The sequence below is a fragment of the Mchenga conophoros genome, linkage group LG1 (assembly GCF_057382185.1).
Source record: "Mchenga conophoros isolate Kocher_MC1m ecotype Shallow Benthic linkage group LG1, M_conophoros_male_GT1.1, whole genome shotgun sequence".
Lineage (NCBI taxonomy): Eukaryota > Metazoa > Chordata > Actinopteri > Cichliformes > Cichlidae > Mchenga > Mchenga conophoros.
Window position 1 is genome coordinate 32,158,152 of NC_140526.1, and position 18,471 is coordinate 32,176,622.

General features: G+C 40.5%; 1 protein-coding gene across 2 annotated transcripts; it reads left to right on the forward strand.

Annotated features, from left to right (window-relative positions):
* Nucleotides 1-6,413: 6,413 nt before the first annotated feature.
* LOC146583648 (uncharacterized) lies at nt 6,414-17,944 on the forward strand. Of its 2 annotated transcripts, none has more exons than XM_085275660.1 (4): nt 6,414-6,529; nt 10,647-11,371; nt 13,501-13,677; nt 16,185-17,944. In XM_085275660.1, the coding sequence occupies exons 2-4, from the start codon at nt 10,666-10,668 to the stop codon at nt 16,292-16,294; spliced, it is 993 nt and encodes a 330-aa protein (XP_085131786.1). In that variant the 5' UTR covers nt 6,414-6,529; nt 10,647-10,665; the 3' UTR covers nt 16,295-17,944. The 2 variants fall into 2 exon arrangements, with proteins under 2 accessions (XP_085131786.1, XP_085131793.1); XM_085275667.1 differs by having other exon boundaries at nt 6,466-6,529; nt 10,661-11,371.
* The last annotated feature ends 527 nt before the right edge of the window (nt 17,945-18,471 follow it).

Sequence of the window (18,471 nt, forward strand, 5' to 3'; positions counted from 1 at the left end):
TGAGGTGACTAATTAGTGAAGTGGAAGCAGGTGAGTGGAGAGGCGGAGAAGATCAGAAGATGTGTCTGGTGCAGAAGGGGAGGTGGGAGTGACTGATCTAAAACGACAAGAGAGAAACGCAGAACAGAATCAACAACTGAGCTGTAAACATGTGTTTGCAAGACTTATTGATATACAACAGAACCTTTAAATTGCCATTATATAATATGTATGAAGCATGTTTAGTAACAAAAAAACGTAAATGAAGCTGTAGATTCAGTTCCGGTTTGAAAATAAGATTGGGCTGAGGTGTTTAAGCAATCGTTTCATTTGTATTTTTTAGCTTGAATAATTGATGCTTATACAAAGCTGTCCTTTGGCTCCACGCAGAGAATAACCTTGCAATTGGCTGCATTCCAGCTTGGCTGTTTACATGTACCTTCGACACCCTGTAACTGAGTCTCTCAACGTCCATTAATAAACCAGATTATTCTTGTGCCACCTGAGGTGTGCACTTGCCCACAAACACAGCACTTCAACAGAAAACAAGGGAGAAGAACACGCAGCCAGCTCTGCAATTTGAAGAAAAAATTATATTATCCAACATGGTAATTTATCTTAGGAGACATTTTGCACACATTAAGGAAATTATATTTGAGGAGTCGAGAATGTCTGTATGTCGCAGTGACCTTGTTTTATATTACCAGATTTTTGCATGAAGGATTACAGCACATGCTGTACTCTTCTGCCTCCTCACCGCATTTCACTGGCACTATTAAAATGCACTTTTTATTGACATCCTGACAATCACAGAAAGCTTGTGAGCTGCTTTTCTGTTGTTAAAGATAGTTGCGAGGAAGAAAAGAGATCCAGAAAACTCCAAAATAGGCCCATAAAGCCTTTATTGGCTGTTCATTATTCAGCCAGTGTATTTTGGGCCCGACTCCCTAATGAAGGCCGCGAGGCTCACATGTGTTGAATTCACAATATAGTGGAATACAGCTATTCCTGAGGTGGTATAAAAATAGGAAACGTTAGACTGTGCATGGTGTATATCTAGGTGTAAACCTAAAAGATGTCAAGGCAGAGCCATTCAGCTTTCCCTCCTTGCCTTCTGGGTCTTACTGTTTTCTGCCAGACACAAACCTGAAGGAGATAATTCAAGTCTGACAGCGAGGTATCCCCAGTGCTGCACAAATGCAGCCCTGCACTCACACTCGCACAACACAAATCACTTGCTGGTTGTGGGTTTTAAGAGGGTATCATTAATGCCTTTTGTGAGTTCACTGCAATATAATAGTTGGGCATAGACTCCGGATCCGTCTGGAAAAAACAGCTTTCCGGCATTTGTTTTAAAGGCTAACCAAAACCAGAAGCAATGTGAGGACTCATCGATGTAGCAGGAAGGTGCCAGGCAGCAGTTACTGCAACACCACAAACATATATTGTGATTACATGTCCTTTGTTTAGCTCACATAGAAGGCAATTTACTGTAAAAATTTCATTTTCATGAAGACAGAGTCGAAAACCATAAAATCCTCATGAGGAAGCCGCGCAGAATTCGACTTGGTGGAAATTATGCGCTTTTTATAATCAACTGAGGAAATAAGTGAGAGCGTGCACAGTTTGGCTTTTTCATTATGCCTCTCCAAAGAGTTGCAAAGTGTTTTTGTTCAGACTGAGCCACAGAATCTTTAGCACACAGGGAAAACACTCATCAAATCTAATGCTTAACAGGCGGATCTGAGAGCGCCATTTCGGAGAACTTACTGGAAACAAGACTATCGTTTAAACTACACGCGTGAAACTTTAACTCAGAAGCACACGTGTGAAAATAAACAGCAATGAATCGTAAAAGTGAAAAAAATGAACACATCTTTTCAGCAAAGCTAATCTGAAACTAGACACTGACAAACACCCAGGGTTTGATCTGTTTTTCTGCCTGCCTAATCAAAGCGAATTAACCTCAAATGCAATAATAGCTCGAAGGATGCTTCAAAGACTCAGATAAGTGCAGACCCATTATGGTAGTTTGGCTGTTATACCCCTCTTGCAGCCATTTCCCTGAATGAGTCTCTCCAGTACAGCAAAAGCAGCCTCAGATCTCTGAACAAGCTCGTCCGTGTTCACATATTAAGGCTTATTTTCCTACGTCCTAATACTGCTGATAGATAATTCACACGATACCGCTGCGAGCACATCTTTATGTAACTAAATTATTAATCCGACACTGGGAAATTATATCTCTGGATTCTCAAAGTGAGCATGTTGCTGTTGTTGGGCGATTTCACTGTTTTTATGTCTGCAGCGCTTTTGTCTATCTTGAGTCTGGGAGATATATTTCAGGGAGCCTCATCTAAATTTCCACATTTATGAATTTCTGGGTACTTGGGCTGTCAGTGTGCTGTACATAACTGTAAATTTACATTCAGTCTTTGATTTTTTTGCCATCAAACGATGTGTGCTCTGCAGCATATATTACGATGACAAATGGCAACACATTTCCCTATTCAATACGGACCGGAACGTATGCAGAAACATGTGGGGCCTGCACTGAAGCCTGGTTGAATGAATATATTCAGTGGTCTATGTTAGGAGAATCTGGTACATGAATGAGCCATACATATGAATGAATACATGAAAGTGCCAGATTTATTCGAATTAAAGTTGAAAATCCTTTCGCCGCCCTCATTACTCATTCTGCTATGGAGGTATTTGACAAGACTTTTAATGAAGAAGAATTCTAGCTTAATTTATATAACTAGATGTATCTACAGCGAGATAAGAGCTGGCTGAATCATCCAGAAATAGGAGCCCCTATACTCTGTTTCACTTATCCAGGCAGGCACTCCATCCTTTGGGATAAGAGACATGGTACAGTCCAATGTATAAATGTATTTATATGTGCTTGTACACCACTCTTCATTTAATCTTTAGTTATTATTCATCTCTACCTCTCTTTGACATCTGTCTACTCACTCCCAACCAGTCATGGGAGATGGCTGCCCCATCCCTGAGCCTGGTGCTACTGGAGGCTTCTTCCTGTTAAATGGGAGTTTTTCCTTCCCGCTGTCGCCAAGTACTTACTAAAAGGATTGTTGGGGTTTTCTCTGTATTATTGTAGATTCTTTACTTTATAATATAAAGAGCCTTGAGGTGAGTGTTGTGATGCAGTGTTGAAGTTTATCAGATTTTAATAAAAAGAACAAATAACAAGCTAAATCACATTGATTCAACATTTAAGACTATTTTATGTGGTGTCACAACATTTGATAGTATTTTTTTTTATGCCAAAGCGAAGAACTTCCCTTGACACCTGAGGAAAGAATGTGTCACACTGACATCTGCTGCTTGCGATCGCCCTTCCCTCCGTTTTTTGCACATATCTGATCAATTATAATTTGATAGACAGTGTGGAGCACCAACAGACATGAAGCAATATTTACAAAGCAATGCTAATTAGATCAGCTCTCCTGCACAGCCCTGGGAGTAGTTTTTTATGCTTCTGCTATTATCACACCGAGCAGGATTGTGTTAGTGTTTGTCCATGTGCGAGCCAGAGTAATACAGTTACTTCTTCATCCAGTTGAGACTCAATTTCAAGAATCAGCTTGAACTTTAACATGCTATTTTTGGAACTTGCAAGTGACTCCAAATTATATTATCCATCAGATACAGACTCACCACTTCATTAGGTACATGCAGACATGGTCAAAACAACCTGCTGATGTTCAAACTGAGCATCAAAATAGGGAAGAAAGGTGATTTAAGTGACGTTGAATGTGGCATTGGTACTTTTTTTTATGCCAAATGCACATTTCTATTTCTAAAACTGATGATCTACCAGGACTTTCTAGGGTTACAGAAAATGCCTTCGTGGTTTAATTAAGAGGTCAATGGAGAATGGTCAGATTGCTTTGGGCAAATAGTAAAGCAACAGTAACCCAAATGACCACTTGTTAATATTCAAAATAGGAGAAAAATGCACAGATGGGTTACAGCACCAGAACATCACTGCTGTAGCAGATTGGATGAATGCTGTTTGGTCTGCCGAATTTTTGCTGGAATATTAAAATGGTAGGGTCAAATCTAAGCCCTCTATCAGTGCTTCAGGCTTGTGGATGTGCCATAATGGTGTGGAGGCCCACTTTGGCTCACTTGAGCATCATTTAAATGCTACAGCCTACCCGAGTATTGCTGTGGACTCTGTCCATCCCTTTATCATCCCACAGTGTACCCTTCTTCTGATGGCTGCTTCTAGCAGGCTACATGCCATGTCACAAAGCTCGAGTCATGGTTTCTTGAATGTGCCAGTGAGTTCAGTGTATTCAGTGTACAGTCACCTGATCTCAATCCAATAGAGCATCTTTGGGATGCGATGGAACAGGATATTTCCATCATGGATGTGCAGTTGACAAATCTGGAGCAACTGTGTGATGCTATCATGCCAACATGGAGCGAAATCTCAGAGGAATGTTTCCAGCACCCTGTTGAACCTGTGCCATGAAGAATTAAGGCAGGTCTGAGGGCACAGGAGGGTCCAACCCGGTACTGACAAAGTGTCGGCTGACTGTATGTCACATATCACAGAAATGAGTGAAAAAATGTGTGAATCTATGCTACATTTGAATCTAGTTAATGCCAATGCCTCTTTTTTTCTTCAGATTGTGTTTTTAACTCGATGTTAAAACACATTAGATATTATTTTTGTTTTCTATGTGTTGCCTCTCTGTGCCAAGGTTTGTCTATGCGATAGCACAGTCACGTGAGTCAAATGGCCCAATCCTGCACATACAGGCTTATCTATTTGCGATGCAAATGTCTGAGAGCTAGATACTGAGGGCATTTCTCTCCAAGCAGCTCCAGTTATGAGCTTTCACAGGAAGAATTGCATGTATGATTATTTGCATTCCTCCCTTATTGTAATTCTGAAAACTGGTATGACTGTTTGCTGTTCTTATTGTCTAAATTCTACTGCCTAAGATCAAAGAAACAGAGACTTTGCTACAGTGCTTTTATCTATCCATAAAGCTACAGATCTTTTGGGCAGTGGGTGAAACTTGGCATTAAACGTCAGTAGTCACAAATGCACCCTTCTTCATAATGCATTCTCCAGGTTTCATAGCACCCTAACTTGCTTTTCCTTTAACCTTTCATGACTTTTGCACACTTTTGTTTTGCACTCAAGTTTGAAGGCTGTTTATCCTCCGTTCAAGATTTAGGCATTTCTATTATTCACATCCCTGATGAGGCTACATGATCCCATTAGCTTCAAACACTGGCAGGCCACATGAGGTGGCAGCGACAAGCTGTCTGTGAGGAACTCTGTGTGCTCGGAACAGTGGGCCACTGTTAAACCTCATCTATGGCAGTATATCAGCAGCTAAACAATGGCATCTTCAGTGCAAGATGATAAATAAACCCACGTGGTTATGATAGCAAAACACATGAGTACTTTTTACGAAAGTTAATGTGTTTGATTACCGGCTTATAACATGTAAAACAGGCAGGAAGTAATAACCGAGACCTGAACAGACAGCTCTGCTGCTTTTTTCATCTCGTTTTATTCATATTTCAAAGAGATTTTTGACATGACCTGTTGAAGGTTAGTTGTGTTGTGTAGCTGCTTGACTGAGGCGAGTCTGCAGTGGCTGAAGCTGTAAAAATAACCACCTTAAAGCACTTGATTTTGGACTATTAATGGCTGCCAGGTATTCTGTATAATGCTCATGCTGATTGGGCGTACTCTTTTGGAGAACTGGATGGGCTTTCAGACTATTTGATGGAAACCTGTAGTTTTCAATTTCATTAGCAAAGCAAGCACAGCCACTCCCTCTTCTTAACTCACCAAAACACGCCAGCTTTGAGTGCCACTTCACCAGCCTCGCTCGTTCGCACTAAATGAATTCAGCCTCTGCATGACTCACTTAATCGAGGAACGAGACAAAAAAGCAATCCTGGCTCATTTGACGCACGGTACCTGCGAGTTCACAAAGTCACACGTCACCTGGTAGCCTGATATAGACCAGAGACAAAAGCATGGATGAAACCCGAGCTTACCAGCCTCTTTTCTGTTACCATGACGACCGCAGCAGGAGGAAAAAAAAAAGGCTCCGAGGACCTTTGGCAAAATGCTCCGCCCACTGGGGGGGAATTCACAGATCTAACCTGGCAACCTGGAAACCTGGCAACCAAAAATTAATATAATCAACTTATTTAGATGGCAACATGAAATAATGAGGTGGTAGCAAATTGACATTCCCCCAACCCTCTTTACTCGTACACCAATTCATTTTCATCCCCGTCCTTCATGGCCTTTTCACGGCATGCAACTGGATGCGGTTCAGGGCGTGTTTCTGCTGCTGGCAGGTGAAGAAGCAGGTTGAACAGGTTCTTCCCTGAATGCCACTCTGTCGGGCCCTCCTCCCTCCCTCCTTCTCTTCCTTCTCTCTCCAAGCCGACTGCTGATTCACTCTCACATGTTGGCAGCTGAGTGAAGAGATTTTGTTGCCTGTGCACCTGTTCTCATCTGATATAGCCTAAGAATAAGGTAAGGATTTACTGAGGGAGGGTTTTATTTATTTATTTATTTTTTTATATTTTTGTCTTTCCAATTCACAGCAAACGTGTGAGGCTAAAAGCTGTCGGGAATATGCTTTTCAGGACCATATTTACTGTTATTTTTTTATGAATATTCACAAACCCCCTATCTTCATTCCACTTTTTGTTTTCACAGCGGCATTGTGTTTGATGATATTTGATTTGGTAGCTGTAACATTTACAGTTACACTTAACAATTGGCCGTACCCCGCAGGTTTTGTCACTGCTTCTTATTTTGAAAGTGTAAAAATAGAAGATTCAAAAACTGAAGAGCTTTTGTTTTCAACATGAAAGTAAGAAAACAAGTTGGTTGCTAGGTGCCACAACGTCACAACGAGTGACATACATACTTTAAGACTTTATATAACCTAGGCAGGGGAATAAGTGGTTGCCAGTTTTTACAGTTAAGAGCCTTAGAGCGATGTTTTGTACATTTAAAAACTGGGATGGATGAACTATTGAGATCTTTTAATCCACAGTACGCACACTTTAAGATTAAAAAAAATCAATCAAAATATGGCCTAACCACACAAATGCATTAATAAGCAGAGTCAACAAAGAGAATTTTCTTTTCTTCATACACTGTTGGGTAGGGCTGAGAGTTGGTTAAGAGTTCAACTGCTCTTAACCAGGAGTAGAAACACAGCTTGAAACTTCTGCTGTACGCAGAGGTTGCGTTCCACATGAATGTAAAATAAATTACAGTATATTGAGGGGTGATAATAACTTCAGACAGCTAAAATGTCAGATAATTAAGAAGGATACGCTGTCGCCAGGTGTTTACAGGAATCACATTAGCGTCCCTTTCAGCCTGCGTGAGTGTGTCTGTGTGATGTTGATGAAGGCACGGCTGACTGAGCTGTTGAGATGATAGCTTGCGCTCTGACAGACTGGCATAGTGGGAGCTCTTTTCAACAGATGGCTTCTCTGAGTGCGAAGGGTCAGAAGCAAAATTCTCTCCCCGTTGCCGTGAACTTGCTGCTGCGCGAAGACTAGTTGGCGGGTCAAAATATTCTCTGGGCGCAGCTCGCTGCTGTAATTTCTTTTTTTCTTAATGGTTCAGAGTAGTTGTTGTTCATAGCTATGCACTGTGTCACAGGATCAAAGTGGGCATAGCTGGTTTGAAATTGCACAGCCCACATGTGCCATCCAAAGATGGTGGTAGAGTCTGTGTCTGAACAGGTCAGCTGCACAATGTTTTTCTATGTGTTTTTAAAGCGAGTTGACAATCACCAATAATACTCTGGTCTTTGCATTATAGAGAAACTACTTCCATGCTGATTGTGTGCTCATTTGAACATTGAACAATCAAACAACAAAACACAACAGTGACGCTGCTGAGCTGCTTGTAAAACTGGTTCCAGATTAACTGGTTTCCTTTACACGAGCTTCTCAAGATGCCTGCAGCGTAATTAGACTTTTATCCTCCACAGAGTGCTCAGTTGAGAGCTGTTGTCTTAAAATTGATGGTGTACTGTGAAGACGCGAGACGGGAAATGTGGGGAGAAAGAGGAAGGATGAAAAGTTCACACAGTATTCCAAAATCCATCAAGCGACGGGAGAGGCAGGAGGTGCATTAGTGTGTCACTTAAAAGCGCCACTTTGTTATTTTCCACCGCTGCAGTGTTATGAGCTCGAACTTGTTCCCGCCATTCTGCTGCTGGACTGAAACATTTTTTTGTGTGTGTTGCACGATCGGCGAACACGAACGAGCCCGATTGATCCTGCGGCAGGCTGAAAAAGCAAAACACACACGTCCCCCCCCCCGCCCATTTGTTTCTCGGAAAACAAAAAAAGACCAGCACGAAAACAAAGTCGTCGGATGATAACAAGCTTGTCGAAAAGCTAACCAGCGATTGAACAATCCCTGGCTGATTGTGAGTTGTCAGTCAAAACAACTGAGCAGTGCTATTTTAAAGCTAACATCAGCAGTTTCAAGGAAATACAAACTGTATTCAAAACATAACGAATATACACGCTTGGGTTTTCCTTTTTGCCAGATTATCAATCCCGATGAGCTAAAAACAAAGTACTTCCTTGATGTTTTTAGCACCTTTGTTGAACATGTCAAAACAGGTAAAACCGGAAATGTGAAATTCCCAGATTTGCAAGTGAAGCCTCTGTTGCTCCAGGCGCCAATGTTACACACTGTACACTGAGCCTCTCGTGCTGATTATAACAAGCATGAATTTAGAACAAAGCAACTGATCAACAAAGTGACTCACAGCAAGAGTGCCCTGTAGGGATTTGCAGTCATTTGTGTACTGGAGTGAAGCCGAGGGGAGAACACATAGCTCACAGGGCACTCGCACAATTCACACTGTCAAAAAGCCACAGATCTCACCAGAGATTGTGTCGGGGCTATGCAGACATCGTAGGGGATGACTGCTTAGAAATTTGCCAACAAGCTCCCGAATGTGTCCGTTGAGCAGCTCTCTGAAAGTCAGGTGGTGGCGTGGAATTCAAGGATTTTTATTATGACTCATGTCAGTGAAGCTGACCTTCACCCCTCAAGCAGGTGTTTTGGTTGCATTTTGGAAAATGCGGGGAAGAAAAAAAATCAGGCTGGAGATGTTTTGTTGTTTTTGAGTCTTCCAGTGTGGCCAGGCGGACTTTGAAGGCTGTGATGAACACACATTTAGCACCTGTGGGTCCTTCCTGATGGTGCTTATACTCAGCAGGTGGTAAACAGACTTTTCAGACGCTCAAAGAAAACAGGGGGGGAAGGAAATAACAGAAAAGCTGTTTTTCATCCTTTAGCTTTTATTTGAATCAAAAATTCATTTTGTGCCTAACCTCCAATCTCCCTATGTTTTGAAGAAAAAAAAAAAAAACCACATTAAAGCAACAAAAATAAACAGCCCGTCGGGAACATGTCTGTCAATGTGCAATTTAACAAAACTCTGGTAAAGTACAAGTGTAGAACTGGGAAAACGAGGACTTGTAATTGTTATAATCCACAATATTAATTAAAATTATCACTGGTTAGGTTAGGAACAATGCAATGTAAATGTCATGCATCTTTTTCTAATTATAAAAATAGCCCATGGTATATTAATGTTAATATCACATCCACACTCTTTTTAGAGGGGCAGGTTTGCTCGGCTATCGTTAGCTTTGATGCCCTTTTGGGAAATTTTACAATGCAAAATGGATAAATGTTGCAGCTGAGTTTTGATCGTGTAAAAAGCAGATTGCAAAGTAACTTTAACTTTAAAAGTCGGGTTTCAATGTTTCTTGACGATGGATATTTATCTGCTGGAGGTGGTCACGGGCACGTGGTGCAATCAGCAGCTTTCAAAGAAGTGAGGAAGATGACCTTAAAGAAGCAACTCGCACGAAGGTGACCTCGATGAATAAATCTGCGACAAAATGAAAATAAAAATTCCAAAAATAGATGAACAAAATGAGTCTTCTAAAAGAAGTTATGCAGCCCTCAAAAAACAACCAAACAACCAAACAACCAACCAAACAAACAACCAAACAACCAACCAAACAAACAACCAAACAAACAACCAACCAAACAAACAACCAACCAAACAAACAAACAAACCACTGAGCTTGGCAGTGACATCACATGATGGAGTGAGCTGAAGTTAGTGTCAGTATTAAGGTATACTCTCAACCAAATGTAGAAATATTGAAGTTGTCTTCATTGTTTTTGGACAACAACAGCAGACTGGGCTTTCCTTAAGACAGCCTGTCAATACAGCTCATCCAATGACATTTCTTATTGACTAATACTTTTTCCAGACACTAACAAATTCTGTTCAGCCTCCTCCTTATTGCCACGGGCAGGTTGTCATATCATATGGTATTTGAGTTACTGAGTAGTTACTAAGGATACTTTCAATTAAGCTGACATAGTTAGTTGTGGCTAACTCCAAAGGCCCTTAACATCCTGTTAAGAATAATCTCTGATTAGCTTTCTTGTACAGACATATATACATACATATGCTACAATCGTTACAGACGATTATTATTATTATTTTATCATTTATGTTTTTAAATTAACAATTTGTATTTAAAGAAGTCAAATAATGCGTATGTTTTTTCATGTGTTTCAGAGTAACAACAAAAGGGAAAATGAGACTTCTGCTCCTTCTCCTGCTTGTCCAAGCATTCCACCTGGCATCACTCCAATATACAACAGACTCTCCAGGGAGAACGATTGATAAGAGTTGGTTGCGTGCACGAGGCAAAATTCCACAAGGAAGTGAGAATGCTACGGTTACTAAAGGAAATGATGAGGGAGCTGATGTTACAGAGTCAAATAATGACTACAGTGGGACAGCATCTGGCTCAATGGTACCATATTCAGGAGAAGAGGAAAACAGTGGAAATGAGAAATGGGAGGATCAGAATGTTACCACCACGACCCTGAGTCCTGAAGTTCAAAACGGTACGATCGAGCTAACCGAGCTGCCGCCGACCACAACCACAGATCCCACAAACACAAGCCAGATCAACATGACGGAAACTGAAGGGGAATTTAATAAAACGCTGACCCCGCGAAACTCCACCAGCTTCCCAGATTACTCTAATCGCACAGATTTAGAGTCACAAACCTCAGTTCCAGAGACCAACACTACAGAAGAGCACACAACAACCAGCACAACAACTCTGACCACAAAAGCGGTGCCAGGGATGAACGCGACAACCACCACATCTTCACCTACAACGGTGTTTCTTCCCGATGTCCCGGAGACTACAACTGCTGCTGCTCCAAACACGCCTGAGAAGGTCAACAAGACTGACAAAAGCGCGGGCTTAGCGGGCAGCTCCGATACAGGTACTGGTGCAGTCTGCGTAACAGAATCTGGTCCACATTTGTGTGTCTGATCCTGAAGGCAAAAGGCAGATGGACAGTCGGAGAATATGCTGTCTGTGTGAAAGTTTTAGAAGATTTTGACTTGACTTAATTAATGCGGGTTGAGGCATCAGAATAAGATCCATGAGGCGGCAAAGGAGGATTTAAAACTACTTAGCGATGACCTCTATATATGCTCGGTGCTCATGAGGAAAATATTATCATGTCATATGTTTAACAAATTGCTTTTTTACATCCCTTTCCTGGGCCATATTTGCCAGCATCTATTTTCCCACTGGAAGAGGACAAATACACCTTTTTTTTAAAAGCAAAGGTTGGATTGGGTTTCAAGTCCTATCGAGGTGGCTGCTATGAGCAAAGGAGTCTATTACAACCACCTTCTCAGCCGAACAATGAAACCCTGTTTTAGGGGGGAAAAAACTTGAAAGAGAAAGCGAGGGACTGAGGTCAGAGATACTTGTGCAAGGGCGTGAGACTGGACTTTGGTGTTGACCACCAGATCAGGAAGATAAGACTGGAAAGGAAATTTATATTTCTTAATCAGTGCGTAAGCTAATAGAAGACCACAGTACAAAAAACAAAACCTTTGCAGAGCTGGTGCAGTGGGGATTAAAATGACACAGCTCGTGGACAGATGGGACAGTAGGACATAACACTAACAGATGATGGCAATAGGCAGCAGGAAAACAGATGTGAAATTGTGGGCAGCACAAAATGATAAAAAAAAGCTCCATAGTTATCATGACAGGAACAGCATGTGCACAGAAACTGTAGAAAAGCACAGAGTACAGATAAACAGTCTATATGTAAGATCCCACAAGGCACCTTAGCTTTCTCTGACACTAACTGACAATTAGCTAATCACCTCACTTACTCAGCTACAATCCATACAGACCTGTTAGTAACTCTGTGTGGGAAATGCCTGTGGGAATTACCTAATAATGGGGTGGATGACATGGGTAGCTTTTAAGGATATCCTAGAAAAATACTGAGCTTTTTCAAGGTTTCCAGATTCATCCTAAAGAGAACACGACGTGTATCTGTGCCAAATTTCAGAGCAGTCCAGTTCGTAGTCGTTGATCTACGATACCGTCCATTCAGTAAAACTGTGAACAACTCTCTACACAATTTTAGACTAACTTTATTTGCCTGTGTTTGTACATTTTTGTCATCATGAGATGACATGAGAGAAAATTTAAGAAAAAACTGATAACTTGCAGTTCAATTTGTTTGCCAACCTTAAAAGGTTGCGAGCTAACTTAAAAATAATTTCCCAGCAGGAGCAACAATTGCTAAAATCTTTATTTCCACATACGTTTCATTATGTTTACTTTAAAGTAAAAAAAAAAACAAAAAAACTTGCTGCTAAAGATGACAAGAATAGAAAAACACTTAATGAAACAAGTCTTGTGGTTCAGCCTGCCTTGGATTACGGGTAAATTGATCCTAGCAAGTCTGTCAATTGAGCCGTTTCTAGATGAACGAAGTCACTGAATTATTTATGTGTGAGCCCTGACAAAATACCACTCGAGTATTTCTCTGTCAAAGGATGTTGAAGACGACTCTATCACTTTCAAAAACAATTATTTTCCACTGCTGTTGCCTTGGACACATACATTAAAATAGAAGAGCAGCAAACATTTATGTCATATACAAATAAAACCCAATTTTTTTTGAAAAAACAACAACAACAACAAAAAGTCAATAGGCTAGTTATTGTTTCACAGTTTCCATTTAAACAGTTGTTATATATAATTTAATGACAACTTGAATGCTATTCATGAAGTATTCAGCCAAATTTCACCACATTTAGATTACGATCACAACCTGCTGCCTTAAAATATTCAAATGTATTCCAGAAATGATCATGAATTTGGCATGTTAATTGCATTAATTATCACAGCGTAAATTATACAATTCTGAATAATTGTGATGTATCACCATGCAATGCGTTACGGCTCTGAACGCAATTTGAAAAACACATTTTAGCCATAATTAGTCGACAATTATGATGCCAAACGATGTAAATAATTTCTTGTTGACAAATTATCTGTGACTCTCTCCCACCCCCACAACCCTTCACTCCTCAGACGAAGGTTTCGCAACAGATCCCCAGATCAGTAAACGACACAACGCCTGGGGAGCAGTGCTGGGAACAGCCGTGGCTGTGACATTTGTGGGACTGGTGGCCTTTGTAATCCTGAAGAAGAAACAACAGAAGGCCTTCTCTCACAGGAAGCTGGTTGAGGAGTATCCTTCCGAGCCAGGTATGTGTGTTCCTTCGCGCTATAAAGTAACAGATCGTTCGCTTTAATCAGGGCTGCCGACTTGATAGCTATCGAAAGACTCTCATATTTAATAAAACGTCTGGCAGCAGACTATTAAATTATGCCGAGAAATGTAGTGCTGAGATAAAACTGTGCTAAATATGCCTTTGTCAGTGCTTCATAATGAGCCACTATAACTCACTTATCCCCTCGTATTTAAGGTAACTGGCTGCTGGATAGTGCCGCAGTCCCCTTTACAAAAAGAAAAAAAAGTTGGCTGTTTAACATAGTGACAAAAGAGAGAGGTGCTGCTCTCTCTTACTCTCTCTCCCTTTCACACACACACACACACACACACACACACACACACACACACACACACACACACACACACACACACACAAGTGCATAACTAATCCTGTTTTAATAAGGCAACCCTCCCATAATAAGGTAACCTCACCATGCAAAATAGGATCATGTACTATGATAGTTTCTAATCTGTTGCTTTCCTGCCATGAACTTAGAGGGAAACAGCACTTTGTTGTCACAGTTCCCCTACACGCCCTCGTACATAACCTTCCTTCATCTCCAGTTAAATTCATTAAAGTGCACACAGATATGCACGTGGGACTCATGACTACACGGGCGATTAGCTGGCAAAGTGCATCTAGTGAAGGCCGGCTTGAAAATGTACCTGCACTTTCCAGATGAGTCACATTCCATCTTAAGCCATACACCCACGACAATGTAAGAGAAACAGGGTGGCAACTGAAAAACATATACTCTTGACAACACCCAACATTGTTAAAAGAAACTCCCCTGGTAACAAAGGCAGAGTTACAAAATGGAAAGGAAGAAAACCTCTTTGGTAATGCAGTCGCTCAGTATTGCGCAGTATAACTCGAAGAGTGTAGAGCACTTGATAAACTGCTTGGCAGTTCACCAGTAAAGTGACGTGATATGACTGCCTACTTGCAGCCCATGTATGTAAATTATGCGCTTAATGCAAACAAGCCCACAAGCTTCATGTGCAGAAATGAATGATTAAAAGAGCTCGCGAGAGGCAAGAGGTAGCCAGACACTGTGGGTCTGTGTGGTTGTTCCTCTATGGCTGTTATCATCCAATAACCTTGCTAGTACTGCTACCCCTCGCTGGAAGCGAGGAGCAAGAGTTGTGTTCTGCATGTAGTGTTTGTATCTGTGTGTGGTAAACTGTCATCAATTGTACATGTGAGCCAGAGAGTCTCAGGCTGAAGAAGCGTTTTTGAACTTGCAAACACAGTGTTTTTCTTCCCCGGGATTTATTTCAGTGATAGAAACATCAAGTGCTCAACTGATCTCAGTGTTGTCATTGATGTCAGTGACATTGCCTCATACAGGTATCAAATATCGGAATGTTTTTAATAACAACAAGCGTCTGTTTTATGACACAGCAGATTTAAAATAGCAAGCTAATGGTTAAAAGAGCTAACTATAACTGAACAAAAGCTAGGGGACATTTTTAATACCGAAGTAGTCTTACCTACAAAAACGTGGATAATTTATGTGTTAACACATTGCCACATTCTACCCAGGAGTGGACAGACCAGCAAACTCATCTCAAGGTCAGACCATTTAATCCCCAGCAAAAGCAAAATTGCAACAACCCGTCCACCAAAAAACAAAAGTTGACCATTATATGTGTTATTGATGAAAGGGTTTTCAAGTCAGTCTGACAGGTCTGTGGGGGTACATGAGATTAAAAAAAAATGGAACTGGTGACTTTTAGAATCGCTTACACAACACAAGTTGAGTAAGCGGTATAGCCCCAAGTGTCACTTTAGCCCTGGCCTTTACAATCGCTCCTTCTCTTCTTAGACTCTTCGTTTGCACAAGCAAAGCAACTCCAGAAAACAACACAAGTAATATAAACCCAACATAAGATTGTTTAGGATTTATTACCTGTCCTTCTTGCTACACTGAGTATATTTTCACAGCAGATCCTTAAGGGCTTGCGACATTATCTCTGTGATGCAGTTATTTTCAGGTTAAGTGTAATTTATGTCTTAGGTGTGTCCACTTACCTTCGATCTATCTTATTTATTAATCGGAGTTAGGTGTAGTGATTTCCTATAGGTGCAGAGGAAAACAATTATTCAGCAGGGACAATAGCAGCACATTCAGGAAAAGAGCTTTGTGTTATTGATTTTTGTTAAGGTTATTTCAAAATGGAGCCTCAAGAAGAGAGCTCTTGCTCTTTGCTTTTAGGGTATGTTTTTGCTGTCAAAGCCACTGTGTAATGGTAGTGTGTTAATAAATCAGTAGACTGCTCCTTTTTGTGTACTTGGTTACCTTATGCTGGAAATAAAAGCATTACAACAGAAAACCTAGGAGTCAAAGACATAGGATTGGACCACTGACAGTGGTCTACTCTTTAATCTTCCACCTCAACAAGTTTATTAGAGTACTTTTCTTTTTGCAAAAGACAAGGTGTATGCTATAAATATTTAATATTGTCTACTTTCCAGTTCTCAGATTAGACAGCAGTGAGCCTATGGACTTGAAGTTTGGTGCCTACTACAACCCAGGAGTACAAGGGGACACCATCCAAATGTCCAACCTTCCAGGACGCCGTTGAAACTACAAAGTCATGAACTCCCTTTCAAAAAATGTTTGCCAGCTATGATTATTGGCATTCAGTAGACAGCTTACTGTCTAATGTGTGGATTTTTGTAAATAAGATGGTCTGAGAGTGGCATTTATGGATGGGAATTACAAAGTGAATTATGTAGGTCTCTTGTCAGCCACAGATGATACTTATGTCAGATTATGTATTACGTTAATCAGATTTGCTGTATTTAACTAGGAATCACTGAAGGCAATCCATCTGAGTACACCGAGAAAGCCAAAATGAGCTGTTAGCCATTTATGTGTGTTGCCAAAGGGAATCAAAGACAGTCTTTCCTAATGAAGAATTTGCTTTGCAGTCAGTGAACAATGTCAAAATCAAAAGTTTTTGCCCTACTTTTAAACATATTTGTGTGAATGGCACCAACAGAATTCAGTTAATGACCAGCAAAACAGAAACATTAGCATAAAAGCACATCAAAGCACAACGAGGTTCCAGCTGATGCAAAATGTTTGAAAAAAAAAATAGCACTGATGTCCTGCCGTCTAAATAGCAGACGACACAGCTGGCCTATCGAGGCCTTTGCAACAAAATTCAGAAGCCGTGGTGAACAATAACATTATCCATATCACCAATCACATGCTGTTACAGCATAAGGTAGGCAATAAGCAGTTAAATTCAAACTGTGCTTTTCAGATATTCCACAACTGGCAGTCAGAGTCAGAGAATTGAAGCGTCAAAGCCAAAGACTTCAGTTTGTTTTCTACACACTAGTGACTGAGAGGGAGGGAGGCTGGGTGCTGCGTTGTTATTCATAGGCTGAGATTTTGGTATTCTGGAAGGGAGCTGTGTATTTGGTCTACGCACTACTCAGAAGCAACAACTATATCAACATAATATACCGTTTAAATCTTCTGACCTCCAGGTGTCCAAACACAGATTTGACTTTCTCGTAGTGACTGTGTGCACATCGGTACATACTGTTTACCTGCAGCATAACCACAGCAAATTTAGAAAAAAGGCTAGCGTCATTATTATTATTATTTTTATTCTTCTATAATTTTGCTTCAGAAAAAAGCATCTCTTATTTAACTGCTCCACTGTGGCTGGACAATAGGTAGCTATTAACTCCATTCTGTATGTATTGAATGCAACTGTACAAGAAAATCTAACAATATTGCTTATTTCTACACTGGTTCTGTTAACACACATGCTTTTTTAAAGAAAATAAATCCAGATATATACATATCTTTCAGCTCACTCAGTCCTTTCACTCATCATTACCTGAGTGACACCAACACTCAATCAATATGCTTCCTTTCTATGATTGATATGTACCTCAGCTTTGCCCTAATAGTGAATAGACAACTGTCACACACACACACACACACACACACACACACACACACACACACACACACACATGTAAATATATACATATATACTGTGGTTAGTTCAGCAGACATGTTGGGTCTGCTTCCTTCCTCTCTAATTTTACACATCAATCAGTGCATGAAGCATTTTTCCTGAGTCAGAGAAGCGAGTTTAGCATTGCAGTATTAAACAAGGCAATGCAGTTGGATTATTGGAGAATTCTACATGGGTTGTGATTGCTTGTAAATTATACGTAACTGGATGATGCTTTACTAAATAAACAGCCTTCCCAAAACTGTCTCTGTTTCATGAGTTTGCATAATTGCCTTCAAATGTGTGTAAAAGACATACAAATTGTGTTTGCTTTCATTATAAAACAAGTCATTCCATGCACGCACAGACATAAGAGTCAGTATTAAGAATGTTGGACAACAAGGGCATCCTTCTTTCATCACAAAACTTGCTCGGTCTCTTTTAATTAATAGCAACAGTTTAGGATGTGATTGTTTGGCAGGGTGCTCAAATCAATTAACTGAGGCTAAGTCCTTGATAAAGAATGTGTACACATTTCTTTGGGTGGTATAGACAGGTTAATTTTACTTCCAGCTGAGCCAAATTAATTCAAATGAAATGAAATGATTGCTATCTAAATTGAGGCCATTTTTTTTTAGTGGCTAAACTGAAATTTTTTTTTTCCAAGTTAACTTGCAGGAAATGAGTTTAACCTACAAGCCAGGCCTGTTGTAATAACTCAAATCAGTGCCTTCTTATCAGATGAGCCTTCTACAACAGGTTAATCGCCAGTGGTGAAT

Coding starts and splice junctions, on each gene's coding strand:
- LOC146583648 (XM_085275660.1), top strand. CDS start 10,666: ATGAGACTTCTGCTCCTTCTCCTGCTTGTCCAAGCATTCCACCTGGCA. Junction 11,372..13,500: donor AGCGGGCAGCTCCGATACAG/GTACTGGTGCAG, acceptor TTCACTCCTCAG/ACGAAGGTTTCGCAACAGAT. Junction 13,678..16,184: donor GGAGTATCCTTCCGAGCCAG/GTATGTGTGTTC, acceptor TCTACTTTCCAG/TTCTCAGATTAGACAGCAGT.